At 41.3% G+C, this 24,711-nt stretch overlaps 1 protein-coding gene across 2 annotated transcripts in view; it reads left to right on the top strand.

The window, feature by feature from the left end:
* Positions 1–1,474: 1,474 nt before the first annotated feature.
* The window catches only part of FBN1 (fibrillin 1), a 252,069-nt gene continuing 228,832 nt past the window's right edge, over positions 1,475–24,711 (top strand). For both annotated transcript variants that reach the window (XM_030842674.2, XM_060294282.1), the window contains exon 1: positions 1,475–1,638. In XM_030842674.2, coding sequence (XP_030698534.1) covers positions 1,475–1,638 — 164 coding nt within the window. The remainder of the gene's footprint in view (positions 1,639–24,711) is intronic.

A 24,711-nucleotide genomic window follows, 5' to 3' on the forward strand; every position in this document is an offset into this window, starting at 1 on the left:
CTCCGCTCTGTGCCCAACCCGAGAGACGCAGTGAGGCGGCGCCGGGGAGACGCGGGCAACCGGGACGCGTCTCCTCTCTCGCCGGGGCCGCCGTCTCCAGCGCGCGTTCTAGGTACAGGTGGCACAGCCTTCCGCGCCCGCAGGGCTTCCCAGGTCGCGGGGGAGGCTAATCTCGGGTCCAGACCTCCCAGCCGCACTGCGGGTGAAACCGCTACTCGACTTCTTCCCTCAACTCCTCACCCCAAAACGCGAAATCCCAGGCCGGGCAGGACCCGATCACCTCTGCCTCCTCCCACTGCGCTAATCCTGCGAGCGAGGGAGGCCCCAGAGCCGAGGCGGTGGCTGGCAAAGGGGAGTGGAAAGGAAGGATGGATGGGGCCGAGGGGTGGGGTGGTGATGAGGGGGATGTAGGAGGGGGTGTCATTTTCTTTTTCCTTTCTTTTTTTAAAAAAAGTATTTCTCTCGCGAGAAACCGCTGCGCAGACGATACTTGAAGAGGTGGGGAAAGGAGGGGGCCGCGGGAGCCGCGGCAGAGACTGTGGGTGCCGCAGGCGGACAGGCGGCCACAGCTGGGACAGCTGCGGACAGAGCGGGGCAAGGGCTGCCGCGGCCAGGACCGAGGAACAGCTGCCGCCGCCTCGGGAACCGGAGCCGCCACTTCTCCAGTGGGTGCAGCTGGGGTCCCGACTGGGGTCGGGCGGCCACCGGGGCTGGCGCTTCAGCCACGGAGGCTTTTGCGTTTGCGCCGCGCTGAGGGCAGGGACAGGGACTGGGGTGAGGGGCTGTCCCGGAACGTCCAGAGCTGGCGCTGGCCCTCCCCTGCCTGACAGCTTCCTGGCCCGGGGCTCCCGGTGCCGGGCTCGGCGTCAGATGCTCGGGGGGCGGTGGCAGTGCCCGGAGCCGGCCGGGGACGGCGCGGCGGGCTTCCAGCCCCGCGGCTTGGCGGAGAGGACAGGCTGGGGAGCTGGGGTGTCAGAGCGCGCATCGCGCGCAATTCGTGCTAGTAAAAAATAAACCCAGCGAGCTTGCCCCAGGGTTTAGAACGGCTCGGGACATGGGTACTTTGCGGCGCTTTTTTCAGGCGGCGCCCGGGAGGCCGAGGGGCTGGCTGGAGCCGCTGCCGCCGGGGCCTGGGCTTTTCAGCCAGCTGTGGACCAAACGGTCTTCACGTACCCAAAGTAACTGCGCCACGCGCAGGCGGCGCGCGGGTTGGGCTCGGGAATGGGGACCCCGAGGCTTAAGCATCCCGAAGCCCTGAATGTCTCCCCCGCTTCGGCGATTTGTCTGTTGCAGCTGGCAGGGGCCGCCTGAAGTGGGAGCAGCGCCTGGAGAAGGCGGGAGGAGCCCGGCCCAGGGGACGGGCGGCGGGAGAGCGGGACCCCGGCGGCGCGGCGCGCTCCAGGGCGCAGCGGCGGCCCCGGACCGAGCCCGGGGCGCGGCGAGAGGCGGCGGGAGCCGGCGGCCGCTCGACATCATGCGGCGAGGGGGGCTGCTGGAGGTCGCCCTGGGATTTACCGTGCTCTTAGCTTCCTACACGAGCCATGGGGCGGACGCCAATTTGGAGGCTGGGAACGTGAAGGAAACCAGAGCCAGCCGGGCCAAGAGAAGAGGCGGTGGAGGACACGACGCGCTTAAAGGGTAATGGAACGGGCCAGCTCCTTTGGTGTGGGTGTCCCCTCCCTCTTCTCCCGAGTATCAAGATCCAGAGGAACTGACAGGGTCGATTCTCGACAGTAGAAGGATCCTTGACAAGACCTCCTGGGGGCACCTTAGAGATGCAAGGGTTATCCAGTTCTCGCCGCGTTTGTGGCTAAACCACCTTGCCTCTACGCTTTAAGGATTTCTGCCCCAGAGGAGAGGTCATGGCTAAAAGGAATCTTGGGCCATTGTCGAGGCTGATTTTGGGAGGCGAGAAGGGTTCTTTGAGGAAGAAGGGGAGGAGCTGCGACTGAGAAGAGGAGCAGCCCATCCTTTCTCTTCATACCAATTCCGGTTGTGTTTAGGGAAAGTACTTGCCTTGTGGGCATCTTTGTAGATGCTCTGTTTGTAAGGGAGCAAGGAAAGAAAGGGATTTCAGGGACAGACAGTCAGAGAAGACAAATAGTTAATGGTTGGTTCTCCTCTAAGTTATGCTTATTAAAATTAGGGACTGAATTTTCCTTTCAGATGTCTACACTGGAAGCAGAGCAGGGCAAGTGTTTCTGAGAAGTTGTTTTGCGGTTGTTAGAAGCTCTTTATTTCATCCGGGCAGTAATGCTGCTGTGGCTGGCCTTGAAGGAGTGTTTTTAACCTGTCGTGTGTGTTACTCAGATGCAACTGAGCATTTCACCACCTTCTTATGCCCCTATTACAGAAAATGTTTTAGCAGAAAATATTTAAATCAGGCAGGTTGGCTCTATAAGGATTGCCAGTTCCCTGAATTGAAGAAGGGTGGGAGTACACTTCCCTTAAAATTGTTCAAATTGAAAATGAAGTATCTCTTTCTGAGAGTGTTTAAGTTCAAGCCTCCGGAGAAGCAGCAGGATGGATTATATATGATCCATTTTGTCTCCTTGGAGGATCCTGTAATGAGCCTAGACAGTAAATACACAGAGGTTTCTATCAAGTTCTTATGATTCTCATTGCTGCTCTTTTTTGAGTAGTGGTGTAGTTTGATTATATGACCCTGAGTGACCAAGTGATGGTGTCCACTTGGATATGTGGCTGGACATTTCACGTATTCTTTTTTGTTATGGGCTGTTTTTATTATATATATGTAGTGAAATTTGTGTTTGTATGGCCCAGGTACGGGAAGGAAAAAGTACAGTAAACTGAACGGACCAGTGTTTGAGCCCTGCTCTAGATCTGGGACGACATGGTTTTCAGAGCCAAGCACTTAGGCCGTGGTGGAATATGCATGGTTTTCTGACCCTAAAAAATAGTTATGATTAACTTAGTTCCATCTTGGCCTTTGTGGAAAATAAATCACGGATTCCAACAGTGCTGGAAAGGAAATTTGCTTATCATGTTAAGCCTGATACCGATCAGGCAGCAGACATGCCTTGCCCTGTGTGCACGGCCCATGGCCAGTTCAGTAGATGGACTGAAACTGATTTTCACCCTTTCTCAAAAGGACCTGATTTAGCCTAGCATTTTAACTTCAAAAAATATATTTCTGCCATATATATTAGCTTCATAGCTAAGCCTGATGGCATTGCTCCCACAGAGAGAGAGGAAGTAGGGGTTTAATTCTGTGGATGAAGGTCTGCAGGGAGATATTAGGCCTAGCCAGACATTTGTCTCGTCTCTATGTGCTATCACCAACCAGCGTGTTTCCTCGGGAGGCCCTAACTCAATGTGAAAACAGAAACTAAGCCTTACTTTGTTGCTTAACAGGCTGTCCCATGCTTTTACTCACACCAGCACTTAGTTCTTCTGGGTTTTACATTTTTTTAAGATTATAAAGAAACACTTCTCTGTGTTACAGTATTTGGTCACTAACGTGGACGTTACCTTATTGCAAACTCTTCATAAAGCCTTCCCCCAAACATGGTATTAATAGATCAGTAATTATGCGTGTTCCTAATTCTCATGTTATCTATGAGATTTTGCATACATATGAAAAGTTTAACAAATATAATTAACCTTTATAGCATAACAATGTATATTAATATGCTGTAATAATGAACCTTTATAATATAAAGGTCTTTATTTTTATAGTTCTTATGTTATCTAAAATGTTATATGTATATAATATATGTATTATATACATATACTTGGGGTAAAAAATAAAAATTTAAAAGGATATACAATCAAAAATATTTAATTGTACATACCTCTCAGATACCATTGTCTTACGTATTTTTCTAGAAATAGTATAATACATATCCAAATATATATATAATATATATGTATATACACACACACAGATAGATATGTGTGTGTATCCTTTTTAATGCATAGAATATACCATACATACTGTTCGAACCTTGCTTACTTTTATATATCTTCAGTGCATCCATCTATCAACTCATAGGGATCTATTTCGTGCATTCTCTTGGCGTATAGAATCCCATAATGTGGCTGGAACATTTCCCTAATGATGGCTCTTTAGATTATATGAAATTTTTTGCTGTTACCAACATTCTTCTACTTGCATGTTTGTGTACATGTGAATATTTATATGTAATATAAATTAATAAAGGAAAATAGAATTGCTGGATCAAAGGTTTACCCATAAGTTTTAAACAAATGCCAATTTTGATCTTAAATCTGAATAGCATTTGAGATGTATTCTCTCTGCTTATTGCTATTACAGTCTCACATGAATAAGTTTTTTAACCACACTGTGCTGTATAAATCATCAGGAAGAGCAGTTGTGTGTTCCATTTTTCCAGTTATTGCTTAAAACTTCTATTTTTGCGAGTTAAAATATTACCAGCTTCAGAACTAACCTCTCTGACTACAGTAAAACCTGTTTACCATTTTGATGCACAGTTTATGAAGTGAAAGTGATTTGTAACCCCTAAGTCCGCCTGATGCCCTGTTGGTGGCAGCAACTTTCAGCACCTCACTAATATTTCCTCTAGGTAAAAGGTACTTTAAACTCATCAGTGTCTTCCATGCATTGATCTGGGCTCTCCTACAAATTACTGCCTTCTTCTCTTTCTCTGATGTGACAGGTGACCACAGAATTTGTCTGGGTATTCTTCTTCGGATATGTATTCCTTTCCTGTCAGCTCCTTTGTGTCCCAGACAGGAACCTGCGTGGTTTTTCCCTCTTTGGGTGTGTAGTCCTAGCCTGTCTTTCTCTCTTCCCATCCTGTTGCAGGTGTTCTTTTTTTTTTTTCCCTTCTCACTGGGCAGCAGAAGTTGTTCCACAGTGGAAATTTAAGCATCCTCAAGTTTCTTCCCAGCTTTCGCTGTGTTTTCTTAGAGTAAATCGCCAATTTCTGTTTTTACAGGAAATCCTTTTTTTAATGGAATGAGTGTGGTCCCCAGTCACTCTGAAAAAATTACATTTCTCTGTGTTTTGAAATGAGACTTTTGCAAGTTTCAAAAACGTTTTCAAGTAATAAATGTATAGTAGTTTTTGTTTGCCTGGGCACTGCTTAACATGTGTGAAATGACTTTATGAGAAATAATAAAATCCTAGCTTGTTTGAATTTTAGTTCAGAAGAATTTTTCTCAGCTAAATTCTTAACTTCTGTGATTAGGCAAAAAGTGTGGGAGACGATCTAATTTTAAAAAAACACATAACTCTACTTGAATAGCAGTACTTATGCACCATTTATTTATGTTTGCCTTATTGCTTTAGCTCCTAAATAAGGAAATATTACAGTTTCCCATCAAAGGGAAAAATTCTTTAGAGTGAAACCTCCTTTTCCCAAATCTCTGATAAGATGGACTGAGAACTTCTATGCTTATTGCCTGGCTTATAAGTGTATGAGACTGGTTGTATTTCACACAATTTGTCCCCTTGTGTGTGGTTCCTTTTGGTCTTTGTTTATTTGTTTATTTTTTTCCAGGGGTCTTGTTACCAGAAAAATATACATGGAACAGTTCATACACAGGATAGATTATGTGATGACAAACTCAGAGGGATTAATTACACAGACGTCTGTTATTAAAATAAAGACCTTTAGCAGGGCACACAGAAAAAGTTCTGTAGACTTCATAAAGTCCATTTTACTTTATAAAGAAGACTTTAAGACTTCATCCGAAGTCAGATAGGCTAATAATTAAATATGGGGAAAAACTCCTGCAGTGGTATGGTTTGTCATTTCATTTACTAAATAGATTAAGCTAAAATATTGCGAAAGCATTAAAAAAAGATATTCTTAAATAAAAGGTTTCAGCAATTCCACATTTTAAACAAGAAGATGGAGACAAAATATTATTTATGGGATTTATTTTGTAACATTTAAGACATAGAGATTATTTATAAACATGCATAAGTTGTTGGTATCACAAATTAATTTAAACATATTGATACATCAAGTTATAGTGAAACGAGGTTAGGGATGATGGAAATGGCAGTACAGACATCCCTACAAGCTTATTTGGAATTTTTTAAAAAAATAGTGAAACATTCCTCCGTCTTCTTGTATAGCAGGTACTTTAAAAGATTATAGTATTATGCTACTGACTCTAGTCAGGCCACATGCTGGACAAATTATTAGGATACTCACACATAATTTGTTTGCTTTTTCCTGCAATAAACCAAGCAATAAGCCTAACCAATTTCTGAATTTTAGCCTTAATTTTCAAGGTGAAAATAAGATTTAAAAACTGTTTTCTTGAAAGAGAAATAAACTGTATTAACAATTTCTTTGTGTCTAGAAACTAACCCAACAAATAGGCCTATTCTAGAACCTTAGAATTTTGTTCCATGAAATTTTTTAAGAAAACTGAAATCAGTAACGTATCAGGCCTGAGTTATATGGCAGGCACATGAGAGTTTAATATTTCAGGTTTGTTAAGCTTGATTTTCCCATTAGATTGTAAAATCATCAAAAGCAAGAATCCCGTCATAAGCATTTTCACACTAACTTGTGGAAGCTGGGATTCAAAGAATTCATTAATTCAAGAAGCCTTGATTGAATGCTGCCTTGCTTTGTGGAATGCCAGAGACATATAGCACCCACAGCCTGGAGAGGCTTAATATTTGGTAGGAGAATCAGATGCATTACAAAAATCAGGAGGCAGCAGAAAGGTAGGAAAGGGCATGGGGTATAGGAGTAAGTAAAAAATAAATAATAATAACATTTGTAGCAGTGGTAGGTGACGATTAGATGACATTTAGGTACCAGGCACTTGTCTTAGTGTTTTACATATTATAGCTCATTCTATGCTCATAACATCTCTATAGGGTGAGTCCTTTTATTACCTTCCCTTTACAGCTGTGAGAGCTGAGATATGCAAAGGTTAAGTTTTAAAGACAAATTCTTAATATTAAATTTTCTTTCTCCATTAATTTTAGTTATGGGTTTGGTTTTCATTCCTCTGGACAAAAATGCAGTACTAAGACTTTGGTAAAATTCCACTTAGAATTCCTAATATTCCTTCATGCTAGTTCACAAATCCCAGGTATAGTTAATAATGTAGTAATATAATATTTTGTCACACAAGAAACTTTGATATTTCTGCAAAGGCACTGATAAAACACAGAAGGACTTACAGAATGTCTGAGCTGTGGGGTCTTTGGGTAGCACGTGTATTTTTGTGTTATACCTTGAACTTCTATTGAGTGTGGTAGGTAACCATCACAGGCACCCTCCGTCTGCATTGCCCATGGTTCCGAGCTGGAGACATTCCTCATTATGTCATTCAGAATCTCTTGCTCTCATGTTCCACGTGAGGAACTTCTTTCAGAATAGAGTTGCAAGAGATGTTTCTCTTTCCAGGGGAAACTGGTATGTGTCTTAAGTTCTCATCAATATGATGAGCTATTTAATTCTTTCTGTGTCATTTTTCACCTTGGTTGTATCCTATGGGAAAGAATAGCAAGCTCTGCTATATATATCACTCACTATTGCACTGTACATATATTATTCATTTAATACACAGCTCCTTTATGAGGAACATTCTACCTACTTGCCCATTTAACAGGTGAGGAAACTGAGGGATGCAGTTTTTCAGTAATTTTAGTTATTCCTCCAGGGACATAAACTAGTAAGAGATAGAGTTGGGGAATCTGGCTTCCTAGTGAGTGCTCTTAACCAATATATTTTAATGATTCTCAATTACAATAAATCCTATATGTGGTAACTTTCTTTCTTCCACATTCCTGATACCTTCACTTTGCCAGCATGTTCTACCATTGCTGTGGAGAAAGACTCAATGTTTATCAAAGGCAGATGCAGTCCTATGACTAGGGACGCATCATTGTGGGAATGAGATTTTTCAGAAAAGACTTCACAGTGAAAGTCTGTCAGGGGTTAGCAAACCGTGGACCAGACTGCCTGTTTTGTAAGAAAAATTGTATTGAAACAAAGCCATGCCCATTTGTTTATGCTTTACCTATGTCTGCTTTCACACATAGTTGCAGAGTGAGAGTAGTTGTGACAGACAGTAGGGCACCGCAAAACTGAATTATTTGCTGCTTGGCCCTTTACAGAAAAGGTTTGCTAATCTCTGGTCTATGTGATAAATAAGTGACTACTTAGTAGTACTGAGAACTTCCTGAAGGCTCAGTTTTTGTTTGTTTTATCACTAGGTATACCTAGGAACTGGGCACATGGTAAGAATTCAGTAGACAATTTTTGAATGTCTGACCAATTTGATTGATTGACTGGGTAAGGTAAATTATATATATATTAGAGCTTGGAGGAAGTATAGGAGAGAAATAAGGAAAAATTTGAGTGAAAAAAGCATGAAACAAAAAGGATATAAGGTGTTTGGGATTGAGGGACATTGAGTATGATGGGCAGGGTTTGCACTGCATGGCTTCGGGGGTTCATAGTGTTCATAGTGTAGCCTATGCAAGTAGTGCCCCCTGAAGGTGTGCAGCATGCAACCATGTGTGTCTGTCCATAGGTTGGGGTGGGAGAGGGACTAAAGGACACATGATGCTACTATCCGATTGTTGTGAAAGCTGAGGATGGTGAGCTAGTAAAGGATTCTAAGATGGGAACATGATCCGATCTCTGCCACGCTGGCCAACGTGTCAAAGGAATATGGTTTAGTGAGTAGGGAGACTAGAGGCAGGGAGATTTGTGAGGCTAATATAGGAGTCGAGTCATGGCGAGAGTGGGTGATGGCCAGAGCAACAGCAGTGGAGGGGGTGAAGAGGAGGCTCGAGTGGCAGCATGAGCAGTACTTGACCACTTGGTTGTGACAGGCAAAGGCGAGGAGGCACCTGGGTACTCCCACGTCCATCTACATTGAAACTTATTATATGTAAAAACATTATAGCATCATTAATGAGAAACTGAAGAGAGACAAAGTCATTCCTAGTCCCTCTGCTACAAGGAAACAAGCTATTTTTGTTTGTGAGTGTTTTGGTTATCTTATTGCTATGTAACAAATTACCCCAAATTTAGTGGCTTAAAGCAACAATAATTTTATTATTTCTTATGATTCTGGAGGGCAGGAATTTGGACAGGACACAGTGGGGAATCTTGTCTCTGCTTTCCACAATGTCTGTTGGGTCTAGAATGAGTAAGATGACTTCTCCACGTGTGTTTCTTGTTCTGTGATCATGGACTGGCACCTGCAGCCCTGTTTACTTTGGTGTGGTTGATCCAAATGGATGGACAGAGGAAGGGACTAAAGGAAGCAAAGAGCCACTTGTCTGGCTCTGCTGGGGGTCTTACAGGTTTTAAAGCTATCTCCTATGTGATCTCCTGCCTAGGCCTGCCCCTGGGGATGGGGCCACTGAGTGTGTTTTTGCAAATGGGGAAACTGAGCCCCAGGTGCAGCTACCAGGCCTTGTTCAGGGTAAGTGTCTGTTAGGGCTGGATCTTGAACAATAGCCTCTTCATCTCTGGTCACATGTTTTAACCCCATCTGTTGTCCACAGACTGAGTTGAATGGCTAAGAGCTGGCTGGAAGGGCTTAAGTGGGTTCACGTGTTATCAGGGTTGGCTGGGTTTCTTGGTTCTCCTGCATATAGTCTCAGATTGTCTCCCTTTCCATATGGACCATCCAGCAGCATAGCCAGACTTTTTACAAGGCAGCTCAGGATACCAAGAAAACAAAAGTGGAAGCTACCAGACTTTCTTCAGACAGCTTGGTCCGAAATTCCATGCAAGTCACAGACCTTGCTCAGGTTCAAGGGCATGGACTAACGAGCTCTGCCTCTTGATGCAGGTGAGGAGTAGCCTATGTCTGCAGGGAGGGGAGGAATTTGGGGCAGCCTCTTTGGAGATTAGCTACCACAGTGAGGCAGCGGGTGTTTGAGAAGGATAATAAGATGTTTCAATTCTAACTTGATCGAGTCTGATTGACTTAGTTTCCCATTGAAGAGGCTTCATTGTATTTTGCTTACTGCAACCTCAGAATGCAAAACGCTACATGAATAATGTATCTCTGTGATCTTTTAGATTAATGTTAGGGGCATTGTCCTTAGTTTGCATTTAAAGAACTCACAAACCCCAGGAATAAAATCATAGTTCCTAAAAAACTGGCAAATTTTGTTTTTCCAAATAAAAGAATTATAAAACTCCTAACTTTCCGCCCATTTCCTTTAGCCTCTAAGAAACTCAGGGACAAATTTAATGCACAGTCACTTAATTTTATTAATTTAGGTATCTGACATGTTTTACATTCCTTCTACGTGGGATTTGACTTTCAATTTCTATCAATAGCCCCATTTCTATATATCTGTCGGTATAGTATACCTCAGAAACATTTTTTTTCTGCAATCAGGGATTATAATTAGTAAATAAAGATAGATGTGCAATTGTCATTAGAACTGGTATTGTAGTGAGCCGAACTAGATTATTTTTTGCGTAAATGGAGTAGCCACATTGTTAATAGAATAAAATTGGGTTAGGAATACAGTCGTTTGGATTGTAGACCCAAAGCTCTATTACATCAAATCCTAGTTTTAAGTTCTTGTGACTTACCACTTTCTCAAGTGGCTTTTTTTTTGGTTGAAGTTATCACTGAGTCTATTTATTCAGCCTCCTCAGAGCGGAAGGGAGAGAGGAAAATTCGCTATCTCCACCATTCCCAGCCAAAGATGTATTCCAGACGGCAAGCAGGCTCAGAGCGGGGGAACTGTGCCGTTAGACAAGTGATTTGGTTCAGTGTTTTGGAGGGTTGTGAATTCCTAGACCATCAGTCATACTTACATTCAAATATAAGTATCCAAACACATCTAAGTCCAAATATAGTACAACCATTCTATGATGTTGGTGTTGGGAGGCAAGATTTATGTCGGCTCTATGGACGCATTATGTCTGCTGTTAAGTTCATGGTTTTGAACTGAAGTGTAGTAAAATCTCTGTTAATAAAGAGATGTATTCCAGAGACAGGCTTTTGTTTTGTTTTGTTTTGTTTTTCTGTTTCTTCTCCTTTTCCTTCGTCCTCTTCCTCTTTTTCTTCTTCTTTCTCGTTGCCATTTTCTCCTCCTTTTTCTTTTTCTTTTTCATCATTGTCATCTCATCTTCTTTTTCTTCTTTAACTTCCTAAGCTGAGCTACAAATAAAATAGGGATAATAAGAATATCAAATAAGGGTTAAACATTAAGAAAAAGAAATTCTAAATAAAATGTTCGTTTTTACTTGGGGGTCTTGGGGTATTCAAAAAGAAAACCAGAGGTAAGGTTTTTGTTAGGGGAGGGAAGGAGAAAGATTGAGGGAGGCAGGAGGAGAGAGTTTGGAGAAAGTTCTAGAGTGGAGTCCCATCAGCCAGTGGACCTGGGCTGGACAGAGAAGATGCTGGTGTCTGACAGATACTGATGAAAACCACCTCATTCCTGGCCACGTTGGTACCAGGCTCTTCAGGAGACCAGGGGCTTATGGAGGAGAGGCAGGATATGAAAGAAGGATGCTTGGATGTCAGAAAAGATTCCTATAAAAACATTTAGAGGAATATAATGGAAAAGCAGGTTAATCCACCATTTATTATGAACCTGCGTATATGGTGCCATGTTGTTGGGCACATCCCCTCTCCTCATGGATAATGGTTTTTTCCTACCATTTCCCCTGTCCATTTGGTGCCAATTTATGAAATCGTGTAGTCAGACCCTCATAGGTTGGTGCCTTTGATGAGTAACTTTTAAAGACGCTTCTTGTTTGTAGATGTTGTTTTTTCATGACTCCAGTCTACCTCCATAGTCAGGCCATCCATCTTTATAAAACTATTACAAAATGGTTATAGTGGCAAAGACTTTAGAAATTTATAGATGCTGAAACTGAGGCCCAGAGAAAGTTCGTTAGAAAGTGCTCAGGGTTCTTATTTTCTTCTCCACTTCCTAGGTGTGGAAGCTGAGCCACACGGTGGCAAAGGCAGATTTAAGTAGAAGTGTGTTATCGGGTAGGAGATCACGCCTCCTAGTTGTCTTCTTCCCCTAGAAAGGGTGACGGATATCTGCAAGTCCTCAGCTGTGCTGCCAATAAGCAAACTCCCTACGTCATGTGGGCATGAACATTTTTCTTGTTCTTGTTTATCTGGCCTTAGGCAGTGCGATCAGTCTCTCAGTGGGCAACCCTGATGGCAGGCTGCGCACTGGAGTTTTAGCTCCACAGTTCTACCTTGCTGTCAGCGGAAGCCTCCAGATTAGGTGGGGTTGAGTGGGATGGGGCTTTTTAAGGGAGGTGATTGCTAGGGAGCGGGGTAGGGAGGGGGTGGGAGAAAGAGAAGTGGGAGTCTTCTCTGGGAGTCTTATGGGTAACTCCCTCCATCCCCACACTCACACTAATAATTAGCAATTAAAGCATCAGATGTCCTAGGATGAACCATGGCAGTTCTAGGTCTGTAAGCTCAGACTCTTTATCTTATAAGTTGCTGACTCAGCTGTCTACACTACCAATTTATAAATTTAGATTCCAAGCAAGAAGCATGCCAGTGAAGAAAAAAAATCTTAAATTCTTGTCTTCTGTATCATCTATCCCACCAATTTTATAGAACACTTGCCTACTTCAAGTGACAACTATTTATTGAGCATCAGCTATGTTTGAATTGGACCTAATGCTGAATTCTCAGAATGAACACCCTGTCTCAAGCCTGTTGATATTATTATCTTCTTCCACGGATTCTAGGCAGAACTACATGTGGACTCTCTTTCTCTCCCTTTACTGATGGGGTTAATGTCTGAGCTGATGTGAACAAGTGCCTTTCCGGGAAGGATTTGATATACAACCTTCAAGTCGGCACCTAGTTTTTAGTCTTTCATGGACTGCTGCTGCTTCACACCCCAGAGTTTAGGCCACTGACCTCAAGTTTGCAAATTTTATATCCCATTACCACCCTGTGAGCTCTGTATCCCCCAGGGCCACATAGTTGATGTTTTAGCTGGAATCTGAGAAAGTGTCTGCACATTCCCTGAAGAGTTGGCTAGGAGTGATTTGGTAGTTCAGCCATAAAAACCCAGAGCTAGTGGCTGGGGTATATGTTATAATTACCTCACACTGTTTCCTATTTGAGCCTGGTTGTGGGTAGCTGGGTAGAGTGGTATTGCTTGTGGGATTATATTTGAAAGGACCAAGGAGTCATTTTCAGTGAACACTAATAACCATTGGCTGTGTTTTCAGGGAGGCTTGGAAGTGTGGATACAGAAATGCCTGGGGTCAAATCCTGGCTCCACCACCTACTAGGAAGGAATCTCAGACAAGTGCCTTGACCTGTCTGAGCCTCAGTTTCCTCAGTTGTAAAATGAGATTATAATACTCACCCCTCTGAGTTGTCCCAAGATTTAATGAGATAATACATTTCAAGTTCCTGGTACAGGGCCTGATGCATTTATCTAAAATTAGATGATCATTAATATCTGGATACCACAGTCTCCACTTTCTCATCTTGGAGCTAATTACTTTCAGAAGCATAGGAAGCGAACTTGAACTTCAAAAATTTTTAAATTATAATCTTAATGGAAACTTCCTTTGTCTGTGGAGATCTGGTTATACATACCTAAAGGCGACGTATGGATAAGGTTTTTATTTTTTCAATTTCCCCTTCCCCCAAATTATTCCTTATTAATATTGCCCCCCCCCACTGCCCCACCAATGCTCTCAAACAAGTTTGCATTTTTTTACTGGCAGATCTGGCAAACGGTCTTGTCTCCTTCCTGATGAACACTTTCTTTTTCAAGAACATTTGTGAAAGGAATTTAGATTTTAGGAAATGGAAGCACTGGCCTGAAAACCACTTTCTTTGGCAGTATTGCAAAGAGATGCCCTGAGAGTTGGGACTGTTTTGTGGTCACATGGTTGGCCGTTTTGGAAATGTGCTTTAATTGCCTTATCAGAGTAAAGATTTGGTTATGATTGGGTAGACAAGATGACCACTGGTAATTCCAAGTCATACTACCTTTCAGCTTATGATCTCAGAGATAAAGAGAGAAACTCTTTCCCAGCGTTCACACATCAGATCTCACTGAGAACTCTGGCACTGCTCCTGTCACGTGCCCATCACTGTGACCAAAGAAATTGGGCACTTGGGCTGTCCAGGACTGAGGGATGTGGAATGGGTTCCTCTTAGGAAAGAGGAGTTCAGGTAGCAAAAAAGAGGAAGGATGCTGAGTGGGAAACACGACACATCTGCCTCTGGACCAAGAAAGCTCCCTTTTCCACAGACCCAGTACTCCATCTCGCTCCGTCGTTGCTGTTCTCTCTAGGCGCCTTGTGGACAGGCCTTTCTTGTGTGATTTGGGGCCAGGCTGACTCAGATTAGCCGCCCCTGAGAAGAGCCATGGCCTTCACTTTCCAACTGAGCATTCCCTTCCTTTGGCTTCATGCCTTGTAGCAACGTAATGCTCAGTCAGTACAAAGGGATTCTTATTTGTTGTTTTTCTTCTGTGCCCTATTTCTTTTGAGAAATTGAAAATCTTTTCAGTTTTTTCATTTTCTTTTAATGATTCCCATTTTGATTTTAATGAGAGTTGGCTTTGAAGAGATCTTAAACTGTTGAACATCTGGGAAAGTGGACCAAAACATACATTTCTTAATTTAGACAAAGCTTTGATAGAATTCCTATACCCTGCACCCTTATACACCAACCTCTGTTTAACTGATTGGCAATAAGCTCTAAGAAGTTGCGGTTGCTTCGTATTTATTCACAGCCTATAAAAATAAGACTGCTTTAAATAAGGAATAGTTTAAACAGATAATAGTTATTTTTCTGCTTGTCATTAAACATGTTCAAATTACCTAATATCTCTCATTCCCTTGGGGTAAATCGCACAACCACCAATACCATCGAAGTTTATAAAAAAGCAAAAATATAGATACAAACAAACAAACAAATACCAGGTACTTTCTCTACTCTGCCAACTTCCCAGGAAATAAATAAACCTCAAATAACAAAATAAGCTTTCCTTTTTAAACTTTTGAAAACCTTTTAAGAATTTTACAAGAATATGCACGCCAGGTTTTCCTACTTCTTCTTCTTCTTTTTTTTTTTTTTTTGTCAGCAATTCTGACTTATTATATTGTTGAACATTTGGCAGAATTCTAGGCAACATGTCTAATTTGACCTTGGATTGACCCAACTGCTCATATGCATTTGGGGCCCCTCCTTGAAAATAAGTTGACACATTGTCACACATCGAAGAATCAGAAAACATAACAGGCTTCCTTGCTAAATTATTTCCTCCTTTTGTTTCCTATTTCCCATGACTATAAGAATTCTTGCATTTGTGAACATGTCAGCCCTCTTATGGACCGGATACAAATCAGTACCTTTCCCCTCAAATCTTTTATTAACTGATAGATGTATGTTTGTCATAAAGAAAGATACGGTGTCCTTATGAAAATGAATCATGTCAGAAAGCAGTTCAATGCCCAAGGGAACCCATTCCCTGGGCTGATCCGCTTAACTATTTGCACAAGGGTGATTAAGTCATTTGTTCTTGGATTCCTCATCTAATGAACATGAACCTTATTTGAGTAGCCGCATATGTGAGATTCACAGAAGCATTTTGGTTAGTTCTTACCACTTGCTTAAGATGGTAAACATGGTGGGATTGGACTGTTATTATATCTAAATGGGGATCCCCATCCTGCTCAAGAATGTTGAGTGGTATAGCAGATAGAAACGGTTGTTATATGAATGAAAAAAAAAAAGCAGAAGTGTGGTGTCATGATATGTAGGAGAGTATGGCTATAGGATGAACTAGGCCAGATGCTGCTGCAAAGTTGTTGTTTTCTAACTTTTTAATATGGAAAATTTCAAATATATACAAAACTAGAGAGAGTACTACAATGAAGCTCCAACTTCAGCAGTTATCAATGAATGGTCAATCTTATTTTACCTACTTCTCTTCCCTGCCACAGATTATTTTAAAGTAAATCCCTGAAAAATAATTTAATTAGCAAACATTTCATTATGCATCTGTAAATGGCAAGGACTCTTTAAGAAACAAATATAATGATAACTAATAAGAACCTGCTGTATAAAAAAGTAAATAAAATAAAATTCAAAAAAAAGAAACAAACATAATACTATCACATTTAAAATTAGCATTACTTTAAAAAATATCAAATATCTAGTGAGTATTTGATAATATTATTTTGATATTTGCTAATATATAAATTTGATTAGTATTATCAGATTTCCCTGATTAGGTTATAAATGTATTTTTTTATAGTTCATTCAAATCAGGATCCAAATTAAGTGCATATTTTGTAATTGGTTGATAAATCTCCTAAATATTTTAAAATATATAGATTGTCCCTCTGTGATTTTTTTCCTTGTAATTTATTTATTGAAGAAATTGGTTCATGCTGTATATCACTTCTATGCGGAATGTAAAAAAGCTGAACTTAGAAACAAAGAGTAGAGTGGTGGTTTCCAGGGTCTGGAGGGTGGGGGAAATGGGGAGAGATTGGTCAGAGGGTTACAAACTTCTAGTTATAAGATGAAAAAGCTTTGAGCATCTAAGGTGCAGCATGTTGAGTATAGCTAGCAATATTGTATTAAATACTTGGAAGTTGCTAAGAGAGGAGATCTTAAATGTTCTCACCACACACACACACACACACACACACACACACACACACACACTAGTAATTATGTAACCAAGTGCAGGTGTTAGCTAATGCTTTGGTGGTAATCATTTTGCAATATATAAATGTATCAAATTGTCATGTTGTATACTTTAAACTTATACAATATTATGTGTCAATTATATCTAATAAAGCTGGGGAAAAAAATAAAAAGAAATTGGTTCATGACCTGTAGGGCAGTGTTACTTAAAATGCCAGTCCATTAGATGCTTGTTTTCAGTCTGTGATGAGATGAGGAGCATGTGTCAGAATATAAATGCAGTATGTCATTAAGCACGCTATTTAGCTGAGCTGATATTTTTTCATAGCAAGACTTTCTAGATGAAGGAAGCAGTGAGATGACTTAGATTCAAGCTTAAGCTCCTTATCTCATTATAGATTAGTAATGTATAGTGTGTGGACCGGCACTGGCCTGTCCTTGGACCACACTTGGGGTACACAGCTGCAGGGTTTCTTACAGTCTGTTGATAACTGCTTCCCAGTGGTGGTGGTGCTTATTGTGTTCCTCTGTTCCCTGTATTTGCTGTGACTTGCTAGCCAGAGCTAGAAGCTTGATTCAATTCAGAATCAACTTTTTGGCAAGAAGACTTTATAAGTGGTGTTTGTACTTCCATTCGGAGGCATATCATGTCTGCTAGTCTCTCTTTTTGTGACGTTAGCAGCCATTGAGGATCATTGTCGAGGTCCATTAATTTATTAGGGTAGCAGAATGGGAATATTTGAATTCTGTCATTTCTTATTGGTTTATTAGTACTGGAAAGTTTTACATCTAGTTTTAAACTTATGCTCGATGCCTCACAGCCAGCAATGTCTGCAATGCTGTCAGACATACTTTTTCTGCACTTGTCTAAACTGACCCATGACTTTGACAGTTGTGGAAGGATTATTCAATATCTAATGCTAGGCATAGCAATTATGAGGTGTAACACTGTGGAAAATTTACACAGAAGGAGCCAGGCACTTGAGAGGGCGGACAAGGAAGGATATAATTCTGCAAGGGTTCATTCCTCTCCTGTCAGCCCATGATCTTTTGTGCGAGTCAAGACGGAGACTTGAGTCTCCATGACTCAAGTATTGAGTAGGAGTTTGCGCTGCATTGAGTAGGAGTTTCAGGCAAGGGGTTATAAAAAGTTGGTGAGATTTTGGACAATGAGTGGAAAGAAGATGTTTGCAGATATTTTAACATTCAGAAGGGAATGTTTGTACCCTCATTTCAGCATTGTTTTCTCAGGAATGCTCTTTTTATTTAAGAAATAGGAGCTTTTAACTATACTTATTGTGGCAATCATTTTATAATATATGTAAGTCAGATAATTATACTATATACTTTAAGCTTATGCAGTGCCGTATGTCAATTATATCTCAATAAAACTGGAAAAAGCAATCAAAAATAGATAGGAGCTAATACTAATAAGCTTTAGTGATTCAAATGAAAGATTCTGAAAAACACTGGTATACCCAGATCCCCTTGGGAAAGGTATAAAGGGATTAGAGCTGCTCCAGTAGCTTCACTCTGAGTGTTTGTGGGGGATAGTGTGTGTGTGTGTGTGCGCGCGCGCACGCACGTGCGCGTGCTCGCACTAGCATACAAGCTGCACTTCCCGTGTGTTTCATGTCAGTGAAAGATGTATGCCATTCTTCGGGGCCTGACATATTTCTACTACCTGGTGTCAAACTCCCTGGGAAACTGATTTTAAAACAGAAGCTTTGTCTTTGGGAGCTGCTGTAGAGAAGATCTGGAAACCGTTTAGGTATGTTAGGAGGTAGAATGGGATGGATGTGCCAGCAGCAGCTCCTTCTCAGAGGTTGTCACTATGTGCAAGTGTCGGCTAGTATTTAGCACCCACTCTGCTTGTTGATGAAACACCAATGCTGTCACACCTTCTCCAGAGCCCAAAAGGTATTGAGAAGACACTGCTGGCATCACTCAGGCGGAGAGGGATATCTTTCAGATCGGATTTCAGGGAAGAGCTGTGCTGGTGTTTGGGATGAGAGTTGCCACTTTCTCCATGTAATGGACAGCGTGCCAGCAGCCTCTGAATTAAGTCATAGAGATGTGAATCTGGAGAGTTTTTTAGAACATCATCTGGGTCACCCTGGCCTTTGTGCCGCTTATTGTCTTCCTAAGCCAGGTCAGATAGTGCCTGCATGACCTGATGGTTTTGCTTGAAGCTACTTTTCAAAAGACAAGATGTAGCTGTGTTCAAGTGTATACACAGAACACATTCCAGTAGCAGCTATGAGTAAGTGTTGAATTATCCACATTTTGAATCTCTACATTGCTCCCCATCCACCACTCCCCCCAAACACTGCACATGTTAAGAGCTGAGAGATATTTTTTACCAGAGGGAACAGGGCAGGATATTCACCATGTAGAAACTTTCAGAAACAGAAGTACCAGTCTGTAGGAGTGAATGTTCCTAAAAATGTATTCCTGGGCTTCCCTGGTGGCACAGTGGTTGAGAGTCCACCTGCCGATGCAGGGTTTGTGCCCCGGTCCGGGAAGATCCCACATGCCGCGGAGCGGCTGGGCCCGTGAGCCATGACTGCTGGGCCTGCGCGTCCAGGACCTGTGCTTCGCAACGGGAGAGGCCACAACAGTGAGAGGCCACAACAGTGAGAGGCCCGCGTACCGCAAAAAACAAAAAATATATTCCTTTTACCATTGCTTTCCTTTTCCAATATACTTTGTGAGTTCTGCTTAAAATTTTTGTTTTTGCAGACTTAAGAAAAGAAAACCAGAGCACAAAAAATTATGCACAAATGAGTTTATATAAAGGAACACATTCTCTTTGGGGTATTTATGGAAACATCTTTTCCAATCTCTAAAAATCTTTAGTACTAGCCTTGGAATGTTTTATTAATAAATTCTTTTGGTTTTTAATTAGTGATTTATGACATGTTTCCACTGTGTAGCCTTTGAATAATTACTTCACTTCCCTGACTCTTAGGTTCCTCATCTGAAAATGAGCACAGCAATGCATATTCTTGATAGGATTTTGGGGAAGAGTCACACAATCATTTTGTAAATTATAAAGCTCTCTAAACATTGCTAATTATTATTTTTATTCTACATGGTGATTTCATATGGACTAGATAAATTCCTGATTCAGTCACGTTCCCTCAAATTTAAATTAGACTGTTTTTATTAAAATTGTTCCAATATCCAAAAGTTTAAACATAAATGCTTACAACCTTACCTCAATTGAAAAGCTTAAAAAAAAAAACTTCGTCAAGTTCTTAATTCCTAATATTGTGAATTGTTAATTTCTATGAAATAATCTCAACTATGGCATGCCATTAATTAGCTTCCTCTGCCTTTTTAGAAACTTAAACTCTATCAATGATTTATTGTCCTTTTTTTTTTTGTTGTTCCTTAGCAACAATGTTGCCTCTGTTCTGATGATAAGGTTTCCTAGAGAAATGTTTTTAAAAGACCCATTGCCGGTTGACACTTGTGAAATAAGAGTTTGAGATACAAGATCTCCAAAGCTTTTGAAACTGTAAAATATTTCTAAATGATCCATCAGAAACATGGAAAAATTTTACTGTCATACCCCATGAATTCCATTTATGTGTGTCTTTTATTATGTATTTGATTTTTCATTTTAATTTTTTAAACTTAAAAACGTGGATGAAATGACATTGATTTCTTATTAGAAATTATCTTTTTCATCCCTTTATTTTATTATTTAATTTCTTATAAACATATTTATCTTTTTGTTAAATGAAATCCTCACCACTCTGACAGAATTCTGTCTAACTTAGGTTGTCTTAATTGGAAGTACATTTGAAATCCTAAACCTTCATTTACCATTTAAGATGCAGGTATTGTGTGAGGTACTGGGCTTGTAAAGATAAATCTGAACTTTCTGTCTTTAAAGAGCTCACATTCTAAAAGAGAGGGTAATTACTCAGTTCCAGGGGATCTGAAACGCTCACATAACTTGAATACAAGAGGGAAGCCACTAAATACAGTTCAAAACTGACCTGCTCCCTTGCTTCATTTGGAAGCTACTCTTTTTGGAAATGGCTCATTGAACCCTTTGGTCTGTGAACTAGTCCTGGGTCCTGATTTTATATCATAGTTCCTGGTGAGGTAGGATCTTCTGGTTTGTAAAATAATTCAGGTACGTTGAAGATTAGAATATCCAATTACTCCCCGTTTTTTAAGTTCCTGACTTATAGACTTAGGGCTATCCCATATTGGCCCTAATGGACTCCTGCTGGGGGTGGGGGATGGCACTGGGCCTGGGGCTGGGAAGGCTTCCATTCTGGCTGCCCTCTAAGGACTGTGTGGAGTGGCCTGAGTTGAAGGTGGTTGATTCTCACAGCTCACCGGGCAACTTGCTGTAGCTGCAGGGACCATGGGTTTGAGTGGCCAATTTTTCCTCTGGTTGCCTGCCGTGGAATGTGTTTTCCCATAAAAACAGCATTTTAAGTCTGTGGTCGGGTTCCCAGACCAGCCTACAATAGCCTATTTAGCTGATAATGTAGCTGAGAGGCTGCTATTTGGCTAGACTGGGGACCAAACCACCACCTATTAACATTGTTTCTATTGGAAAAGCCATTCCAAGTTCTAAATACCAGTATAGAAGTGACATTTTGGAGCCCTACCTGTTTGTCAGTTGGGAGCTGCCAGTACTTGGAACTGGAGTTTTGAATCACCCTGCACTCCCGACTCCTGAAGTATGCCATTCTTTCGCCTAAGCCTGACCCCATTGGCCCGTTTTCCTGTCTCTTACTGGCGCTGCCAGTACATTCAGAAGATATTATCTCCCTGGACAGAGCTCTTGGTCTGAGAACTTCTGGGAAGTGGTGAGAGTCATGGTTTCAATTCCCTGTTTCTTCTGTGGGTGGTAAAGAGGTGGAAAGGGACCAGTTGGAACTTGGGAGCAGCGAATTCCATAGACACCATGCTGGGCCTGCCTGTTCTGGATCACCTGCTTACTTTACTTGTTTGTATTTCAATCATCTCTAGAATTTTGCCCACCCTTTACAAAAGTACAGTATAGCTTTGACTTGAGTAAATGGAGCAAATATCCCAGTCTAAGACAACATCATTTCTGGTCTTGAACTCATAGGTAAATCGAAGGGATTGCAGAGTTCTGGGAAGCAGTTCCTTAGAGGCATCACGTGTTTATGTGATACCACTGGTTAAATCCTCGTAGAGGCTGGAGAGATGCAATTTTGAGACACACTTTTTTTTTTTTTTTTTTATCTGTCTTGAGGAAATCCCTCCTCATCCTTATAGAATCAAATAGTAAAGTTTCAACTTCATAAACAAATAACACCTCTCCCCATGTTTAGATGGCAGTCCCTTTTGTACACCCAACGAGGGGTGTGATGCCAGAGGGCCAGACAAAGATCCCTTGCTTTAGAGAGAAGTAGGTCTAGTGCAAGTTTACTATGACAGCAAGTTAGTCAAACCATTGCCTTTAGAAGCTTACGAGGCCGCACAGGTTATTTAGTAGTCTGTGCAGACTTTTGTGTTCTCAGTATTGTGCAATCCACAGTACCAGAGGCGGAAAGTGCCCCATGTATCAGTGGAATTAGGACTTGCTGCACGCATCCATGTGCTTCTGGTCTTCACGGTTCAATCTCTAGTTTCCTGTTCCAGTGCACCCTGTGGCCTTAAATTCTTCCTTTTTTATTTCAAAGAAAAGCACACACATGCGCATGTTCCAGTCACCTATAAAAGATTCCAACTGGATTTAAGTTGGCCGCCACTCCAAAATGACCTCCCGAATTTGGGGAACTGCCTTGGCAGCTCTCTGTTTCCTTAGCTAAGAAAGGCTGAGGGTGTGTGTGTGTGTGTGTGTGTGTGTCCCCAATATGGTGACCTAAATTCTTTGGCTCTTAAGTTCTTGAGCTGTTTCTTCTGATCAACACAAAATTCCCACAAAAACACAACTTAGGGTATATAGCAAATGAAACTGTGGAGGCCACACCCTCTCTGTGCTGTCCGGGGCTGAGTCACCCTGATCACCGTGGGAAAAGCCTCCGTTCAAGCAGCACATCTGGAGGAACCTCTCAAGGCTGCCTGGTGAGCTTTGTGATGGCTGTCTTTTGGAATTGGCCACACATCACATTCTCTGGCTCCATCGATGACTTTGATCAGTCGCAACAACCTGCCCTAAGAAAATACACTTAAAACTTTTGTTGAGTTGAGTTGCCTTCGGGATTTTTGATTTTCTTTTGCTAAATAAATAAGTAGAATCAGATATTTATATATGAATGTTTTCTCTACATTGGTTTTGTATTTTCTCGAAGGAAATATATTGATCCCTGAGTTATAAACATTGATAACTTCACTGTTTAGAATAAATTAATGATCAGAAGATCAGCAAAATAATCAAGGCATGAAACCATTATGCATTACTATTTAACTGTCTTTAACCTTTCAAATAAGTAGGAAATATTCTTCCCTTAAATAGTTTCGCTTATAACAAATAGTTCTATTAGTTCTCCATGTTGGTGGCATTTACAGATGGCCTACTTATGACACCAAAGTTCATCTTTGTTAATTGTGCTTTGTACTTACTAAGGCATTTAGTCAGTGTTATCTTGTGTGCTTCTAAATGGACTCCAAGATATTCTAGGCATAACAAGCATGGTTTCTCTGCTTGAAAAACTGTTAGACTGGGATCAGAGGGGCTGGGGGCAGGTTTCACAGATGAGACTCTAGACATAAAATTATTTAAAGTATATAATTGTAATATAGCATGTGTAGGTTTATGAGACGTGTGTCTGGAATTGTGTTGGTAGGTTGAAACATGGTGGGATTAATCAGGGAGGAGGGATTAACACTCTGCGGGGGGAGGGGGGATGGAATTATACATTAAACGGGAAAGATAGAAGAGCTAGCATAAAGATGGAAGAAGAGTTTAGATTTAGTGTGTGTGTGTTGGAGGAGGGGGCTTGTGCCTGACAGACCACTGAGTCGGTGAAGAGAAGAAGCAGGGCGGGAGGGTGGAAGTTGATGGTGATGAGAGTGGGCAGGTAAGACAGGCCTACCTGGTGGGGATCTGAAGCTAATAGTGAGATGTTTCACATTTTACAGAGAGTAAAGATCCATCTCTGGATCAGAGGAGAACAGAATTAAGCATGGTGAACATGAAAACATGCTTAGCTCCATTGTCCTAACGGAGTAGAGAGGAACTAGGAAGCCAGGAAAAGCAGAATGTAGTATTAGTCCAACAGTGAAACACCAGGATTTGGACAAGGGATTTACTTATGGAGTCAGGGAATTTAAGAGTATTTCATCCCAGCAGTGGGATGAAATAAAACTAGTGACCCCTCTTAGCAACTGGGAAGCATCAAGTTATGATTCAGAGAGTCCCCTTCCATGCTTACCCTGGATGATGAGGCTAAACACCCTTGTTCTGTGCTCTGTTAGCTCCCCAGGCAGACCTTGATGTCAGTGTTTTACCTGTCATGTTGACAGGCTTTGCGTACGGGTCCATCTTCTTTTGAGAGCAAGGACTATGTCTTAGTCAATTTGGGGGGAATGTAACAGTTTGTTTATAATTGCATGGTAAAAATATTATTGTTATTTTACTTTTTAGTAAACTTTTAATTTTAGAACAGTTTTAGATTTACAGAAAAATCACGAGGATAATACAGAGAGTTCCCATATATCCTGGACACAAATTCCTCTGCTGTTAGCCTCTTATACTAGTTTGATACATTTATTAGAGTTAATGAACCAATATTGATATATTTTTGTTAACTAAAGTCCATTCTTTATTCAGCTTAACTGATTTTTTAACTGAATGTCCTTTTTTATGTTCAGGATCCCATCCAGGATACCACATTACATTTAGTTATCATATCTTCTTAGGCTGTGCCAGTTTCTCAGACTTACCCTATTTGTGATGACCTTGACAGTTTTGAAGACTGTTGGTCAGGAATTTTGTAGATTATCCCTTAATTGGGATTCTTTTGGAAGGAAGTCACTATGCACAGCTCACACTTAAGGCGTAGGGAGTTATGCATCACCTTCTTGAAGGCAGAGTATCTAATCATTTGGAATTTGCCAGCACAAGAGATTTCTCTC

The sequence above is a fragment of the Globicephala melas genome, chromosome 2 (assembly GCF_963455315.2).
Source record: "Globicephala melas chromosome 2, mGloMel1.2, whole genome shotgun sequence".
NCBI classification, from domain to species: Eukaryota; Metazoa; Chordata; class Mammalia; order Artiodactyla; family Delphinidae; genus Globicephala; species Globicephala melas.